The sequence below is a fragment of the Ptychodera flava genome, chromosome 9, assembly GCF_041260155.1.
Source record: "Ptychodera flava strain L36383 chromosome 9, AS_Pfla_20210202, whole genome shotgun sequence".
NCBI classification, from domain to species: Eukaryota; Metazoa; Hemichordata; class Enteropneusta; family Ptychoderidae; genus Ptychodera; species Ptychodera flava.
The window spans coordinates 14,238,610-14,255,970 of NC_091936.1; the positions used below are offsets into that span (position 1 = coordinate 14,238,610).

General features: G+C 36.7%; 1 protein-coding gene across 1 annotated transcript; it reads left to right on the forward strand.

Annotated features, from left to right (window-relative positions):
- The first annotated feature begins 163 nt into the window (after positions 1-163).
- On the forward strand, positions 164-15,698 carry LOC139140081 (3-ketoacyl-CoA thiolase B, peroxisomal-like). Its single transcript, XM_070709086.1, has 11 exons — positions 164-598; positions 3,588-3,736; positions 4,335-4,457; positions 5,154-5,258; positions 5,717-5,797; positions 8,257-8,353; positions 11,451-11,541; positions 12,629-12,808; positions 12,989-13,044; positions 13,850-13,995; positions 14,358-15,698. Exons 1-11 carry the CDS (start codon positions 422-424, stop codon positions 14,431-14,433), a joined length of 1,281 nt encoding a protein of 426 aa, XP_070565187.1. The 5' UTR covers positions 164-421; the 3' UTR covers positions 14,434-15,698.
- Positions 15,699-17,361: the final 1,663 nt, after the last annotated feature.

The following is a 17,361-nucleotide window of genomic DNA, read 5'->3' on the forward strand; positions in this document are numbered from 1 at the left end:
CACTATTGTTTGTTTTTATCCCTGAAAACTACAGTTTGTAATTATTTGACTGTAAAGGAAGTCTTGTCTCAGACCCACAAAAAGTGGAAATATCCGCTCATTAGCATTTAAAGTTTACTGACCTCTAGCTCTCAGGGCCTCAGAGGGAGTTCAAAGGTTGGTGAGTGTTCAACACCAGCTGTAATATCGCAGCGGTGCTGTGTATCGATCGCGCAAGTGTCATCGCCACATGACCCTTGACCCGAAGGCGATCGCTGTGCTATATTGCCAGACAGGATCAGGACCGCAGTTCAACGCGAGCACAGGTAACTTTCGCACAATCGTAAGCTGAATCAGCGCTCGGACGTCCAGTTTTGAAGGTCAAATATCTCTGAAGTATTTCGTGTTTAGCAGTTTCACCGCAATATTTAGCCAAAAAAGTATGGAAAGACTGAAGACGATCGCAGGACATCTGGCTTCCTCACCTGGGTCGAGCGTATCCATTCAATCCAATCCGACGAATGCGCTCTGTGCGTTGAACCAGACTGGCCCAGATGATGTGGTTGTCGTCTCGGCAAAGAGAACGCCAATCGGGAAAGCCAAGAGAGGATCTTTTAAGGTAGAATTAACAAATGTAGTCCAGCTTCCCGCTCTTACATTATAATGATACTTTGGAGATGATACTGTGAGGGTTTCTTCATAGGCTTGCAGCGGAGAGGCTGGTAGGGGTGAAACAAGGTCAGCAGTCGCCGGTAGCGTCGTCTGATACGCCGTCCAGTGCTGATTTCTCTTTCAGTTAGTTATACTGGAAAGGCGTATTGAATCAGCTTTTCATCTAGTTCCTTTTCGTAGCTTTGTATTTGGCTTTTTGTGGTAGTCTCACTGTGATTGGCGTGACCTTTTGTCACAATCAATCAATCATCAGATTACTCAAGTGCAAAATACATGAAATATTACACTCAGGGAGTGCGGTCAGCGTTTGCAAATTGCAGTTGAAGAGAAAACAAAAAGCTACTGGTCAGACCGCTCGGTCAGAAGGACCAAAAGTACTGAAACACTCCTGGTACTTCGTGAAAACTGTTCGTCCTTCAGACCACATCCATGTTCAGACTCAGATTATAGGCAAATGGGTCAAAATTTGAGTTTCCTTTCAGATCCATACATGAATGCAGGTGAACGACATAATTAATTTCCGTAACTAAGGGAAAGGTAGTAATTAGTTAGTTTTTTTTTAAATATTTGTCATGATGCAAACAGCATGAAGAGATATAAGAACAATAATTGTGTATTATATGGCCATATCACACTGTAATCACCACAATTCTTGTAATCTTGATAACAGAAACATCGGCAGAGTCATCACCGATGAAGAAGATGATGAACTTCTGGCTTTACATTTCACTTTGTTTCATCTTAATCACAATAATCACAGTAGATTAGCTGTTTGCATGCATCCTCACTTCAATGTGTCTTCCTGATACAAAAAAAACCCATTTGAACAGTAAGGGAATACCAGATGAAATCCTTTTAAGGAACTTAAAATTTTGGGAAAACATTATATGCACGTTTGGGGGAAAAAAGTAGATACCAGTACTGATTTTCTATAATGCGCAGCCTCCCTTTAAAAGGGTGCCAACTATGCCGGCGTTCATTGTGTAAGGGGACACCAAACAAGCAACACGCGGCCACACGCCCCTGAAAATGCAACTTTTTAGTTTTTTCTGGCCGCAAAAACGCAGACAGACTGCCAAGCGGTCAGCGTGAAGCTGCTGCCGATCGAACTCTATGGTTATATTCAAATTCTAACGCGACTGGAAGATGATTTTTTAGGAAATTCTAGCATTGGTGGTGGGGAATCAATGACCGTTGGCGATTTGAACCGACCGTCAATCAAACGCTTGTATAAACTCTGTTTGCAGGATTAGCAGAAGGCGCCAAAAGGTTGAGATCAGTTTGTGTAATTAATGTTATAGAAATAAAACATTGTACTGGCCAGGTGTTTGACTTGGAGGAGAACTCCACTAATGCGGCCAGGGATTGAAAATTGCGGCTTTAAGCTTCTCTTTTCCCCTTGTTAGAGCAACATGATTCCTTATACCGGTATGTTTAATGGCAAAATTTTGACACTCATATTTTGCATAGGCAGTCAATGTTGAATCTCTTAAGTTATCTAGCTGTGACTTCAATGAAACAATTCATAAAACTATTGGAGATGGGTGAGTTACTTACTAGCAAATCTTAATCATAAACAGAAATGCTCACCATCAACATTTTAAGGTAGCAATCTAGGTTGTTCATTTCAAACTGATGTTGTGGTAAAAACTCAATGCACAATTTTTCTCTCTCTTTTTGCTACACAAACTATTCCTAAATATGGAAACTTACCAGTTTGCAACAGTTGTAAGAAAAATTGAAGAACTTTCATATCATGATATCTCGGTGAAAGCGGTCATGGAGTCTGGTCAACTACTTGATTGTTGGCCATTTATCTAAAAAATGTCACATTGTATGTATTGTTTGAAATTGAGCATTAATCAAAGTATGATCTGAAATTTGTGACTGATGAGGGACATCTTCCCGAATGAGGAATACAACCAGCAGTCATCAAAGTTTTGCAATGTGGCTGGTTGTCACAGCCATTTTGAGGCACTGGAAAACAGTTGTAAGATCAGGCAAAAAAGCGGCATATTATGTGCTAGGCAGCACATAACTGCCATTTAGAATTGTGTATTTTCCATGTGGAAAAAATTCAATTGCTGAAAGTAACCTATCTAGTTGCTGGAGCAGTCAGAAAGGAAAACAAGTAAAACGCAAAAATAAATTGTCCCAAAATGATCATACCTGGCAAAATCTGTAACATTCCTTGTTGCTAAAATTTTAGGGTTTGTAGTACCTGCCAGTTTTTAGTTCGGCAACCTGAATTTCTGCCTGCAAAGAAGAGTGTATTAAACTTGAATTTTGTTTATGGTCATATTTTGGCTGAAAGCACCAGGTGGTGGTGAAATGTACCACAGACTGGCATCAGCGCAATTTCTGCCATCCAGAATGTTTTCAAGTTGGGTTAAAAAGATAAAAGTCGAGTCACACTGGTTATATTACCATAGACCCTCGAGAAGTGTTTCTAGAAGGTCTAATATGTTATTACCAAACAGTTTACAATCTTTGATCTGATAAGGTCAAATGTTTTATTTGATTTATGGTTTTCCACGCTAGTAAAGAAACAGATCCTGGCAAAATGCTGTGTTTGCAAAAAAACAGATTTTTATAAAGAAAGAAACAGTTGTTAGAGGAACAATGAAATGATCCAGTAAAATTTATTTAGTCTACGGTTTGATCTTCAGATTATAAAGGGTGTGCACTAGTATAACTTTATACTTTGATTTGGAATGTAAAATTTATTCACAAAATATTTTGCAAATTTATTGCTGGGAGACATTACAGTAATTAAATTGTGTGACTTGGTAGTGTTCTTCCAAAGGTATTGGTGACTACATGTATATACATTTTAGCAAAATCATTATAGGGATTTATTACCTTGATCATTTATTATCATTGGTAATTTAGCCTACAGAATACACTAAAATTGATTTCTATTATCTTTTCTGAAGGACACGTACTTGGATGACTTGTTAGTTGCTGCCATTAAAGGTGTCCTGGAGGAGACTAAAATAGATCCAAAGTTTATCGGTGACATCGCTGTTGGCAATGTTGGTTCTTCAGGAGCTGCTGCGTTTAGCAGAATGGCCCAGTTCAGAAGGTATACTTTTACAAAGAATTGTTTGATTATTTGAAGAGTGAAGGACCGGTTGGTGTAACTTTTGATGATTTCTTTTCCAATTTTTGTTTTTAACGTCAACTTACAGTTTTTCATTATACTCCCCAATTAAAGCACAGTGTTTCGTATGTCAACTCAGCCTGTACATGAGTATAGGCTGCATTGTTATTGGTGACCATATGGTTATTGATGCCCTGCAGTACTACTAGCTTTTAGCAATAGAATTTCCCTGAATCTTCTGATTGCATCTGCATGCTGCATACATGCATGATCAATCACCAGTTTCTGCATTCAGAAACTTTGCAATTTGTGAGTAAAGCACTCTTGACAATACACAGGACATTGAAAAGAATCTCTTAACTCTGAGAACTACAACTTGTGTAACTATGCTGAACCCCACTGCCCAATCCATACACATATATACAGTTTCTAGGGACTGTCAGCAGTGACTATAGTACACTTAAACATTTCCCGCCCAGTTTCCAATGGGAAATCAACACAGCACTCTAATTTATATTAACATACAAGAGAAGACATAAATTTATTGTTTTAACATTTATTTTTGATATTCTAATTCTAGCGGATTGCCAGAGACTGTTCCCCTACATTCAGTCAATAGGCAGTGTTCCTCAGGTCTCCAGGCTGTTATGAATATCGCCAATGGTATTAAAGTTGGTCAGTACGATGCTGGTCTTGGCTGTGGGTAAGCACTTCAACTGTACATTATACCACAACATAGTGAAGCATGTGTTTTTGTTAAAGTTTAGATATATAGGTAAAATTGGTTTGTGAGCTACCATACCATTTCTGCCATCTTCTTATAGGATTGATTTTGATATAGTGGAGGAACTCCGGTAGCTTGACCGGTAAACTCCGGTTATATAAGGGTATATGCCTTAACAAAAACACTAGAAGTAGAATGCTTTTCCGGGTTCTGTCTATCGTTTTGGTACAGACAGACCCTAGACGGGAGAGATTGACCCTGGACTGGAAAAATGCCAACTTTAGTGACATTGTTTACCTTGATCTCAGAGATCAGATATTCTCAACCAATATTGCTTTCAAAGTCAGTACAGATTTAAAATGCCATGAGAGACACCTTGCCCTCGCTATGTTTCATCACTGATATCAACATGTGCATTTCCAATTTATTTTACAAGCTGATCCGATGTATTCAGTATTCAGACAATCTCAGATCAAGTGTTTTCTGAAGTTATCGTCAAATCATCAGGATGATCAAAATGACTTGTTTCTTTTCAAACAACACCGTTGCTAATGATTTCAACTTTCAACACGTTTGGTGAAAATTACTTGTTTCATAGAATAGAAAAGATACAATTGCAGTCAAAATATGAATGGTACTTTTCTCATCTGTGCATTCCTCTGTCATCTCTTGCAGAGTTGAGTCAATGTCATTCAATAAACAAGGACAGGCCCTGCAAGAGGGCGTAAATCCAAAAAATTTTGAGAATGATCTCGCCAGAGACTGTATGATTCCAATGGGGTGAGTAAGGCTGGCTGATTGTGATCCTATTCAAACAGCTTCTCAGAAACTGCTTGATTCAATGGATATTCAGTTTGCAGGTTTCTACGAAGGCTATCGTAAAGGTTTGTTGAAATGTGATGAAATTTTTGTCAGATATTTGGTTAAAATATGGGAGCAATTGAAATGGACCAGCAGAGTAAGTGTACCAGCATAACTCATGTTAGGTTGAAAGATCTGTCACTTGAGGGCGCTCTCTAAACTCTAGGGGGGGGGGGGGCGAAGTGTAGAGAGCACCTCAAGCAACAGATCTTTCAGTCTAATCTCACATTTGAGAAGCACATCAAATCCCATTTTTGTTCGCTAAAATCAGTGATTTATGTATTTTTCTTTCCCTTTGGATGGGATTCATAATACGAAACTGGTACATTGAAATAAGAGGATATTAAAATATGCTGTTTTGTCTCACCTTTTCACAGTATAACCTCAGAAAATGTTGCTGAAAAGTATGGTGTGACTCGAGAAATGCAGGACAGAATGGGATATGAATCACAGGTCAAGTACGTAAAATTAAGGCTGTACGCACTTCAAAACTGAGAGGTTTACACTTTTGTACAAACTTTCCTCTAGGAAACTTGAACCAGTCTTGTTCAAAAGACAAGCAGTGGTACTTAAGAAATAATTCACTAAAATTTGACTGATATTATAAATTCAAAATGGTTGCCATCCCCACATTAACTCTTGTGAAAAATGAAATTTTTGATTTTCACAAAATAAGGTGTTCATTAAGGTGTTCAAAATGAGCCCACTTAGGGGGCATTGTCAGCCTATCAGTTGGGTAATGTAAACATTTGATAGCCTGAATCTTTGTCTCCTAGGTGCATTGTACCTTGAACCATTCTGTCCAAAACTCAGCAGCTTGTGCAGAGAATTCACAGAGAATTTTTACTTAGATACAATTCCAGCATAAATTGAAGTAAGGGTGACCACTGTTTACCTTTACCTTTCTGTAACCGATGAAAGGTATAAAATGCCATACAACTCAAAGCTCAGACACCACAAAGAAGTCCGCTAGTACTACCCAATATCGCAATGTATGTTGTGCCTCTAGTAATGGTAGTATTACTGCAAACAATTACAAAATGCAAAATTAAAATGGGGAAAAAGCTTGTCACATACAGTGAATTACTAAACACATTTGCATTGTCTTTTTGCACGTAAAATGTATTTCAGTTTCTACAATATTTGTTGTAGATATATTAACATGCAAATATAGTAATATTTTGCAATATGTACAGCTATTCCTCAAGTTAAACCGGTGTGCGGGGTATAAAAGGCCCCTAACTTATTGAAAATTCATAATGGCGCTTGAGTGACAACTGGCAATAGCTAGGTAGACCGCTCCGTGAAAATCGGCCTAAACGATTCTCAAACATATATTATTGGCATACCATGAACATAGACTGTTTCATAAACACCTAGGCCATACAGGTATCTGCAAAGTTTCACAAAGTTTTTTAAAACTACGACGATTAGGGGAAAAATCGCTTTCTGAACAAAGGGAATGGCCCTCAGGAGACAGTCGTTCCATGAATCAAAACAATTGTCAATCATTCGGTGACGCGCAGAGGCGTAAACTGGTCAAACATTTGCTGTGCATACGAGAACAATTACGATGTAAACAAACTATATGTAAACTTAGACTTATATCAGCGGGTGAAGGATGAAAACTTTGTGTTGCCATCAACTCTTTTGCTAGCGTTTATGGTGCAATGACATCACGAAAGTGAACCATTTTCAGACGTGACTTAGCAAGAGGACTAGTCCGTAAGCTTACCCGTAGTACGATGTTTTCTAGCGAAAAGCGCGTAAGCAGAGTCCGTAGTTTGCAATGAGAATGGCATCGAAAATAACCATCAAAACATGCGGTAGCCTCCATGATCAATTTAATTATTGTCAGTCGAAGAGATCCACGTTTTTAACAACTTGCCCCTTCCAAGTCTACGGCCGAACTTGACGGTACTGAACAGTTGTTTGGGATATATATGCTGGCCCCGAAAACGGCCGTATGTACACGTGTTTTTACACGTGGAAATGACATGTCGTGTTCGGAGCACTGGTACCAGTAAGGTTTTGACATACCGATTATCCCAGTTACATTTGGACTTCTGTGATGAGAATTTAACAAAAATTGTAAAATATTTGAACAGTTGAAACATTCAATCTTTCAGTTCAAGATGAGCAAGTAAGCACCATCAACCAATCTTGTAAACGCTTTAGGATACGCATGTCTGAGGACAGCTCATTGATTCCGCGCTACATCGTAATAATATTTCGTCAAAAGCTGGACTTTAATTCCTTCAATAACCATGGAGGTAGAAAGAAAGACGGAGAGGAACCCAGTCTGTCATTGATTCCAGTTGAAGGTTAACAAACGTTTCGAGCAAAACTTGCAATTGCTCCGAAAATAAACATAACTCGTGATAATTTTTCGATATCACCCCGCCGCCAAGCAACCAAGCAACTGACCGTGATCGCTATTACAAATATCGTGATACACGAGATTCAAGGAAGTCTCGACCCTTCCGTGAATTTCCTTTATTTTTTGCGATCGGTCATGACGTCGCCGTTTACCTATTTCCTACCATTTTCCTGACGTGTTCCTTTTCCTTCCTAGTTTTTCTTTCTTTCTTTTTTCTTTCGAGTATTGTCATGGCATAACTGAAACGAACCGGGAAACGAAGGCTGCAGTGTACGTACCCAAGCCTGAGTGTGATTGAGAGCAAACAGATTACGCAGATAATGTGAACGATCGCAACCGTTGCCAACAGACTCATTATGCAGAACCATGCCCCAAAACGCCCACCCAAACTTGGCACTAATCCTGATCCCGGTCCATTTCGAGCCGGGCTTTAAAGACACAAAGACTGGCAGCACTCCTTTAAATGTGCATCAGGAAGTTTTAAACTTACAATATGCAAGCAACTGTTACCACAGAATAACTTCTGTTTTATTGTAGAGCAAAGAGGGCAGCTGATGCTGGACATTTCAAAGATGAAATTGTTCCCGTGACAACCATGATCAAAGACAAGGATGGAAATGAACGTGAAATAACAGTAAGTTGTTGCTATAGGTACCATACCAGCAATGAATCGCAACACTTCCATGTTGGATGCCCAAAATTTAGCTTAGGTGATAGAGGTTACCTACAGAAACTGAGACTGTGTAATACCAATGATCATTCATATTGGGAGACCATCTGACCCTGAAACGTTAAACTTTCAGAAATTATATACTTCTGTAAAGGTTCATAACATGAAGAAGGCTATTCTAGTATAGTTGTTTTGGGAGGATAAATGTTTAATATTTCTCTAGACATATAAACATATACACAAAACAGTTTAAACTGATAAAATCTGTAGCCTTTAGTTCTATGAGGACCAAGTCGCAGAAAACTTCGTTGGGCTCTCTATTTTAAAGCTTTTAAGTAAGAAAGATTTTCATTGTCTTAGTTTTTGAAAATTGAAAATTTTATTTTTACACTCCCATATATGCATATGTATATATGCAAATGGGAGGTATTCGTATAAGGTGGCAAAATGGTGTCTGTACGTATGTATGTATGTATGTATGTATATATGTATGTATGTATGTATGTATGTATGTATGTATGTATGTCTGTTAGTCCGTCCACATCAAAAACTCCTAAACCGTAGCACCTACTGTCTTAGTATTTGGTGTACAGGTGCACCTAGGGGTGGAGATGTGAATTTGTTCAAATGAACATGTCAGTGCCAAAAATATGCAAATGAGGGGGAAAAAAGGAAAAATCCTGCAAATGGCTAAAACTCAGTAAGCATTGGTCAGATTTGGTTGAAACTTGGTATGCAGATTTCTTTAGGTATTCTAAATTATGTGTACAAAAATTTGGATGAAATTTGCATGTTCGTATTTTTAGGGCATTTTTTTTCGTTTTTAGTCAAAAAATCTTGTTCTCTGAAATCGCTCGTCTGATTGGTATGAAACTTAATATTCATGTTCCTCAGAATGACCTCAGTCATGCTTGTACAAATTGTATTGATATTGTCATATTTGTAATTTTGGGGCAATTTTCCAAATTTTTGATAAAAAATTTTTTAATCCAAAAACTGCTGATTTGATAGCTTTGATACATGTATTTGGTATATAGGTATCTAAGATTAATCTCAATATAATATATTGAAGGTATGTTGAAACTGGCAATTTTTTTTATTTTTGGGGCAATTTTTGCCTTTTTTTGGTCAAAAAATTTTTCTCCTAAAACTTCTGATCTGGTAGCTTTGATATCTAGTGTACAGGTTCCTAGGGTTTATGTTAATTAGATATATTTAAAATTGGGATGAAATCTGCAATTTTGTATTTTGGGGGGCAATTTTTCTCATTTTTGGTCAAAAAATTTGTTTCTCAAAATTTACCAGTCTGATTGCTTTGATATTTAGTAAATCGGTCCTTAGGGTTTTTGTTAATAAGATATATTGAAATTAAGTTGAAATCCGGAATTTTGAATTTTTGGGGCAACTTTGCGAAACTTTCAGTTTTACAGGGATATCTTTCATTTTGTATTTTTAAGATTTTTTTTTGGTAATTTTATACCTACTGGAACTAAGAGTATATAATGTGGTGATTTAGTAAGCATTTGATATGGTAAACTGTATTTGGTGTTGAAATGTGGTAAAAAAATCCTGGCAGATTTTGAAAAAATTCCAAACAAATGCCAATAAAAAATTCAGCCAGAGAAGGTTTGACAAAAAGAAAAGGTTGGAGAGTGGGGAAAAAAGAATGTACAATGGATCGGATAAAAAAGATAATGTACCTCATCGATCTTCCAGACACCATCCCTTATCAAATGGTCCACCCCGATGTATTTTTGTGCACAATTAACCATGCAGTGTATTTTAGTTTAAGATGCCAAGTTTATAGGTAAGGATTTGAAAGGAATAGTCAAGTTCACCACAGTTTAACTTTATCTCTTGTGCCATCATCCTTGTGTAATTGGTTAAGTTTGTAAGTTGTTCCAGATGTGAATGTACCAGCTGTTCTGGAAGAAAACATTGTTTACTTTTTCCTGTAGGGTTTCTGAGTTGATGATTGTATGTTGAAATTTCTCCATGTATCTGGTGTATGGGCAAAGTGTAAACATTGGTTGCATGTTATGTATTTCAGTCTATGTCAAATATTGTAAATGAAAAATCAAGAACAGTTTACTGTGTGCTTGTAAAAAATATCATATTTGTCAATACATAAACTGCCTTGCAGATTGATTGTCTAAAATATTATCACAGAAGTAGAAAAGGAAAAGAAACTAATCAAATTGCTGTAACGTATTCACTCTCAGTGCCTGTATAGGCCTATACTTAACTATTTTATCACACTCAGCTGTTTGTTATATCTTTATCACTCTCCATGGGCCAAGGCACACTTGGGGTCAATGTCATCACTCTGTGCCAGTCTGTGTATGTCAGTCTGTCTGTATGTATATCCATGTTTCATACAATTGTTGACTTGTTTTGATAACTATATGGGAGCGAACAGTGATGTTGTCACTATTTTTCTCTTTAGAGTTAGCACAGGGATGGAAGCCATTTTGAATTTCAAATATTGGTAAATGTTAGGTTATTTGTTTCTCTAGTGCCAAACTTTGAAAATAACCCCTGATTTTTATGCTTTATTTGACAAGAGAATGGTTGACGGTTCCATTGAAAAAAGTTTGAGTAAAAGTTTAAGTCTTTCACTTTCAAGGCATGTACTACCTTAATGATTTTTAAAATGTTTTACGTACAGAAACATCTCAGGGATAGGCAAATCAAATCAGTATGTATTGGGCACTAGAATGGTATCACTGTTGGTTCAGCACTCACAAAGTCCACTGTGCTAGTCTGGCATACATTCTTTCACATACTCCTTGTCCTTGTCACAGGAATTGCAAAAATTGCTTGCCACTGCGATAAAACAAAACAATTCTGTCCCTGGACCATGGGACTATTGATTTGTTCAATATAGGCATCATAATGTTTAAATTCATAGGTATTTGTCCCCACATCTTGTAAAATAATAGAATGTGACATTTTTTAAAAATCTGGTTATATTCTGCAATTTTTCCTCATGTAGATGGAACATCAGCTAACCTTTTATGCAATTAAGTCACAAAAATGACTTTGTGCTATTCAATTTTAGGTAACTAAAGATGAGGGCATTCGACCCTCCACATTGGAAGGCCTGGCAAAACTGAAGCCTGCATTTAAACAGGGAGGAACCACAACAGCAGGTAAGTGAGAAAAATACTTGGTAATCTTAATTCCAAATGATGGTATCTCATTCACAAAAACAATTTATATTATGAAGTTTATCAGAAGAGTGTCAGAAAGATTACATGTGTAAGAAGCATGAAAATTGTACTTTGTAACATTGATGTCATGACATCACTATATTCACAATGGGACTGTTCTGTACTTTAATCATTTACCTGTGACCTCTGAACTTTCTTTGCTGTACATAAACCACCAATGAACTGAATATATCCCCTTCGATCGAAAAAAAAACTAGTTTCAAAGAAAAAAAGTTTTGTACAAAAAATGGTTCTGTCAAAAGAAGTTTTATATGATATCATCCTTACAAACATGCAAACTGAATTTCAAATCTGTGAAACAGATGCTTCTTCTGAGAGAAATTGATGGTTAGACCAAAAAATGAGAAAACTACACCGAAAATTTAACATGAGCTGAAATATCTCAGTGAAGTCATCCCTGCAAACCAACATGTTAAATCAGACAAGCTGTTATAGGGAACAATACCTTTAGACCAAAAATGAGTAAATCGGATGAAAAATTGTCACGTATTTCACTTTCAAATTTTGTCAACATTTTAAAATCTTCTGAAGAGAATATATCAAGAAACCGAATAACCTAATTTTAAAGCTATTTGACATGTGTTTTCTAAGAATCAGATGTTTTTATCAAAAAAGATTGAAAAGCATCAGATTCCTGAAAATCGAATTTGTAAATTTCATAATCATTTTAAAAATGTGAATGAGGTCATCAGTAGGTATCGATAAGCCAATTTTGTCAAATAAGTAACAGTCATTTTCCAGATATCCAAAAATGTCAAAAACTCAGCAAATATGCAAATTAATACAATTTATGCAAGCCTTACCAATTAAACTCCTTCTGTCTCTCAAAATCATATCAGTAGCTACACATCTACATCAAATTTCAGCTGGATCAGTTCAAGAAATCATCTCCACAGACAGACACACATAGAAAGACAAATGTACAGACAAAAAGCCAGCAGTACAGCTTTGCTTTCTGTGTAAACACCTGAGCTTAAAATTAAGTCATTTTCTTTTCACATGGAAGGCAACTCAAGTCAGGTTAGTGATGGAGCAGCGGCAGTCTTGCTTATGAGGCGTTCTCTGGCCAACCAGCTTGGACTACCGGTCTTTGGTCGCTTCATCTCCTATGCTGTGGCTGGTGTACCACCGGATGTCATGGGTATTGGTCCTGCATTCGCAATACCACTGGCATTGGAGAAAGCTGGTGAGTACAGTACAGTTTCCATGTAAAATCATGACAGATTTAAAAAACAATTGTGATAAGTATTTCCTGTAAGATTTGTACCAAGTAATTTATACCATACAGATTATTGTATTCATTTATGTTGCATATTGTAAAAGGTACTTTGCATAGACCTAAAATTGATAAACTCTACTTTTACAGGATTGACTCTTGATGATATCGATGTCTTTGAGATCAACGAAGCATTCGCCAGTCAGGTAGGTGACATTCGCATAACTGTTTCAACTTCTTACAGCTATGGCGCTCATAATTTCAGTCTTCTCAGAAACCACCAGGAAAATTTGCAAAACAATTAGGAAAACCCTAGTTTTAGGCAATCAGATACTCTATTTTCTATTCCAATTATTTTGTAAAGAAATCGATTTACATGATTTGTAAAAAAGCCATAGATAACTAACTGTATTGACAGCATGCATGCAATACATTTATGCAATAAATTCCTGTAAGAACAAAGGAAAGGTGAAATTGTCATCAAATAATGAAGTAATTTTCTTGAACTTTAAAAAAACGACATCTTTAAACTGTAAAACTCTTTATACTGCTTATTACAATGCAATAAAGTTGCATAATAACATGATAATACTTTAGATAAAGACATTTGCTATGTAAAGAAGGCTGTTAGAGCTGTTAGTCCTCAAAAGATTCAGTTTTAGTACTGGGCTCTAATAAAACTGAGTTTTTCAGTTGTTAAGACTGACCCCACAATATTTTGGTATATGTCACAATTATTATGTAAGGAATGTCTGTCTAATGTTTTATATGATCCTAGTTTAATTCAGATATGCAAGTTTCGTTAAAAGTCTTGTGTTTTCTTGGAGAAAAATTGCACCTTTCCATTTTTTACAAATTCCAAATGAATAATCTGTTGGAGTAATAGAAGTCACGATAAATCCAGTTCCAAATGGAAGGGAATTTCACAGTGTATTTATTTGTATGATTAGACCCAGAGATTGAAAAATAAGTCTTTAATCAATATATATCCTTTTTGTCTTTCCCGTACAGGCTACATATTGTGTGAACAAACTTGGTATACCAATGGAGAAAGTGAATCCAAATGGTGGCGCTATTGCTCTGGGACATCCCCTTGGCTGTACTGGCGCCAGACAAGTAGCAACTCTGCTCTATGAACTCAAGAGGCGAGGCAAAAGGTATAATGCAAGAGCCATGAATCTTTTTAGCCAGTTATTGGCAAAATGTAGTATTCCAAGAATATGGATTTTTGTTTCACAGAAATTAACATATTGCACATATTTTAAGGCACTTATGTGATACAATCCTTTCAGTATAAAAATGTACAAAAGTGGTGATGTCAGCATGCAGTTCTGTAGAAATTCATTCAGTTTAAGAAATTTTTCTTCCAAGATGTTCTTATGAGTGGAATTAATCCTCAGATTACATTACTACATGTATTCAAGTGTGACTGCTCAGAAAACCATCGATGTACTGTTCGGTATCGTAATTACTTTCATTCCATACTCACATAAGCTTTGGATTTCATTGATTCCCACAGGTCATACGGAGTCATTTCCATGTGCATAGGCACCGGAATGGGAGCTGCTGCTGTGCTGGAATATCCAGGACCCTGAGACTGACATTCCATGGAACAGGGATCTCAGATACGGACAATCATCCCATCAAGCAATGATCAATATTGCTCTATTGTGAATGAAAAAATGCATTGGTCTCATATGAATTTGGTTAATAGAGGCAAACTACTGTGATGCTTTTGTGATTCTGTGATGCAGCATTGACGTCGGGAAATTTAAAGGGGCTGTTTGCAAATGGCGTAATTGTTCTCTCATTAGTATGCAAAAATAAACATTTGTCCACATATCTAGATTTCACCTTGGGATATTATGATGTAAGAATGATGCAATAACTTCCAAGGGGACTGCGAATGTTATGGTGGACACTAGAAAAACTAAATTAATAGCTCAGGTTATGAGCTCCAATAACAGCCAGACATGCAACACTGACGAAATTTGTCTGAATTTTTAACAACATAGTCCAATGCCATGTGCATCAAGATATATTCAGTAACAAAATTGCAATTGCAAACAACCTGATTACAATGGGTGCAATCAATTCCTGCAAATTTCACTTTGCAGCCAGAAATATCAATACATTTCATGATTGTGAATTGTATTGTCAATTTCAATACTTGACTAACTCCATCATTATTTAGGGTTAATGCCATATATAAACCAACTTGGTCATTTTTAGATACTTTTTTACAAAATCAATGCGTAAAATATCTTTCTTCCAACCATACTTCCCTACTACAATGGATTTAATTAGAAATGAAATTGATTTATTCTTCATACAACTCCTAATTTGAAAGCTACTCAGTGAGGTTCAAGATACATGTACTGGTTGATTCATAATTTTTATCTCTTTGTGAAGAAACTTAAAATGATTCTCAACTAATAGCTTCATACCAGCATAGAGTATTTCACCTGTTCAACACCATGGTTTGACCCAAATCCAATGTTATCAATGGCTATTGTAGATCTGTTTACAGGGAATTTGGGGTGACCAGATTAAGTGTACACAGGGGCAATGCAATACTGTCAGTGATACCAGTAAGAAGCTTCTAGACATGCAAAGTCACAATATTCTGAGGACCAGAGTGTGATTATTGACAAGATTTTATGATTTCTGGTTCTTTCTACAACTCTCATATGGACAATTTACAAAAGTTGTTGAAGTGCATTCAATGAAGTTACGGGTATTAGCATATGTACTCTGACTTGCATCATGCAGGCAAAGTAGAACCATCCTGACCATGATATTACACAATTTATATTAAAATTTTGAATAATTGGAAATAAATTCAGTATATTTTCAGTAACTATTGTCACATGTGTTGATACCCCATCAGTGGAAAATATTGATATTAATTATGGGTAATGATGAAAAGTTATTGTCTTTGCGTACGTTGCTGGGCATTCATTGAAACTGAAGGATTTTTGGCATTGACAATGATTTTATGCAGCTGATCACGTCCAAAGCCTTCAGTCCAGTTGATTGACACCGTTCAAAATGGAAAGTCTGGTATGAAAAGGAGTTCTCTGGAATATATTTCTTAGACAAGATATCATGCTTTGGTGAGAATCGTCTCTCTGCCAGAGTGACCAAGGAACCAACTAGCAGTATGGTCACAAAGTCTTTCATTAAATTTCAGAGTATTTTATCTGTGAAAGTGTTTACATAGAACCATACACATACAACTTCTATGAATTTGTTACTTACACGTACCTGAAGACCAGTGTGTTGGGTAATTTTGGGGAAAATGATGTTTTGAACAAAAATTAGAATATTGGCCCAAAAATTTACGTATGCAATTTCTATCATCATCCAGAAATAGTCTTGATTAGATCGTCCAAATAAACCTGCAAACCAACTTTCAGAGCTATTTTAGAAATGGTTTTAGAGAAAATTGACGTTTATCTACACTTGCTCCAAGTCTGTGGGCATATAAATATCAAAACAGAATAAATTGAAGGAATAAACTTTAGCAGACTGTCAGGCTAAGTGGTAGGCCGGTGCTTAGATTGTGGGGTGAACACCTTGCTGTGACTGCTCTGAAGAGACAAGTCAAGTGACTTGGGGTCAGTGTAACATTTATCCAGAAAAAGGGAAGACTGACTCCCAAAAAGTTGCATAGGCAAACTTTGGTATAGTCATACACATCTCAGGGAAGTGATTCCAACCAATCAATATTCAAAATTTGAAAGCCATCAGGTTTGACCAAAAATGATTAAAACTGGCCAAAAGAATTGACATTGCATTGAAAGTTTTCTGAAATTGTAACATAGAGGGCGCACCAAACTGGAATCATAATTAATAAAACACATTTCATACTGCCACATTCTGAAGCTATCATCACAGACTTCTGTGGATGCAATAATTATTTGTTCATGTGGTATTTGGAAGAAAGGATTTTTTACCCGTAGTTTTCATTTTAAGACCATGTGTAGACCTATAAGCCCAAGACTATTCATGGTTCAAAAGTGCAACACTGCTTGCACCCCCCCGGGTCGCACCCACAAAGGACCATCTCCCCTCACCTAGCACACTCATACCCTTGCCTGTTACAGTTTGGAATTCTATGGCATAATGGCCCCCTTAGCGAGTGAAAATCTCTCCTACCTTCTCTGCTGTCATTCGTGTCACTGGATAAATACAGTGCAATTTGACATCTATGGCTCCTGATTGTCCTTCGGGAATGTTTCGGAATAGATGGTCCTGAAAAGCTTTTGCTACTTATTTTTCTGGGCAATTATTGTGATTAAATCTTTTAAAATTTAATCATTATAAAACCTGTTTGTGTTAATGGTGTTGCAGTCAGAACTACAATCACTTAACAAACACCATTCTGTGCTATAACAACAAGTAAAGATTCAAAATGTCAGCAATGAACCACTCATAAAAACACCGACTGCATCATGTATCTGTCTTGTAGGCAACTACCCATGCTTTTAAGTCATTTTGAAAATTATATTCAAAAAGTG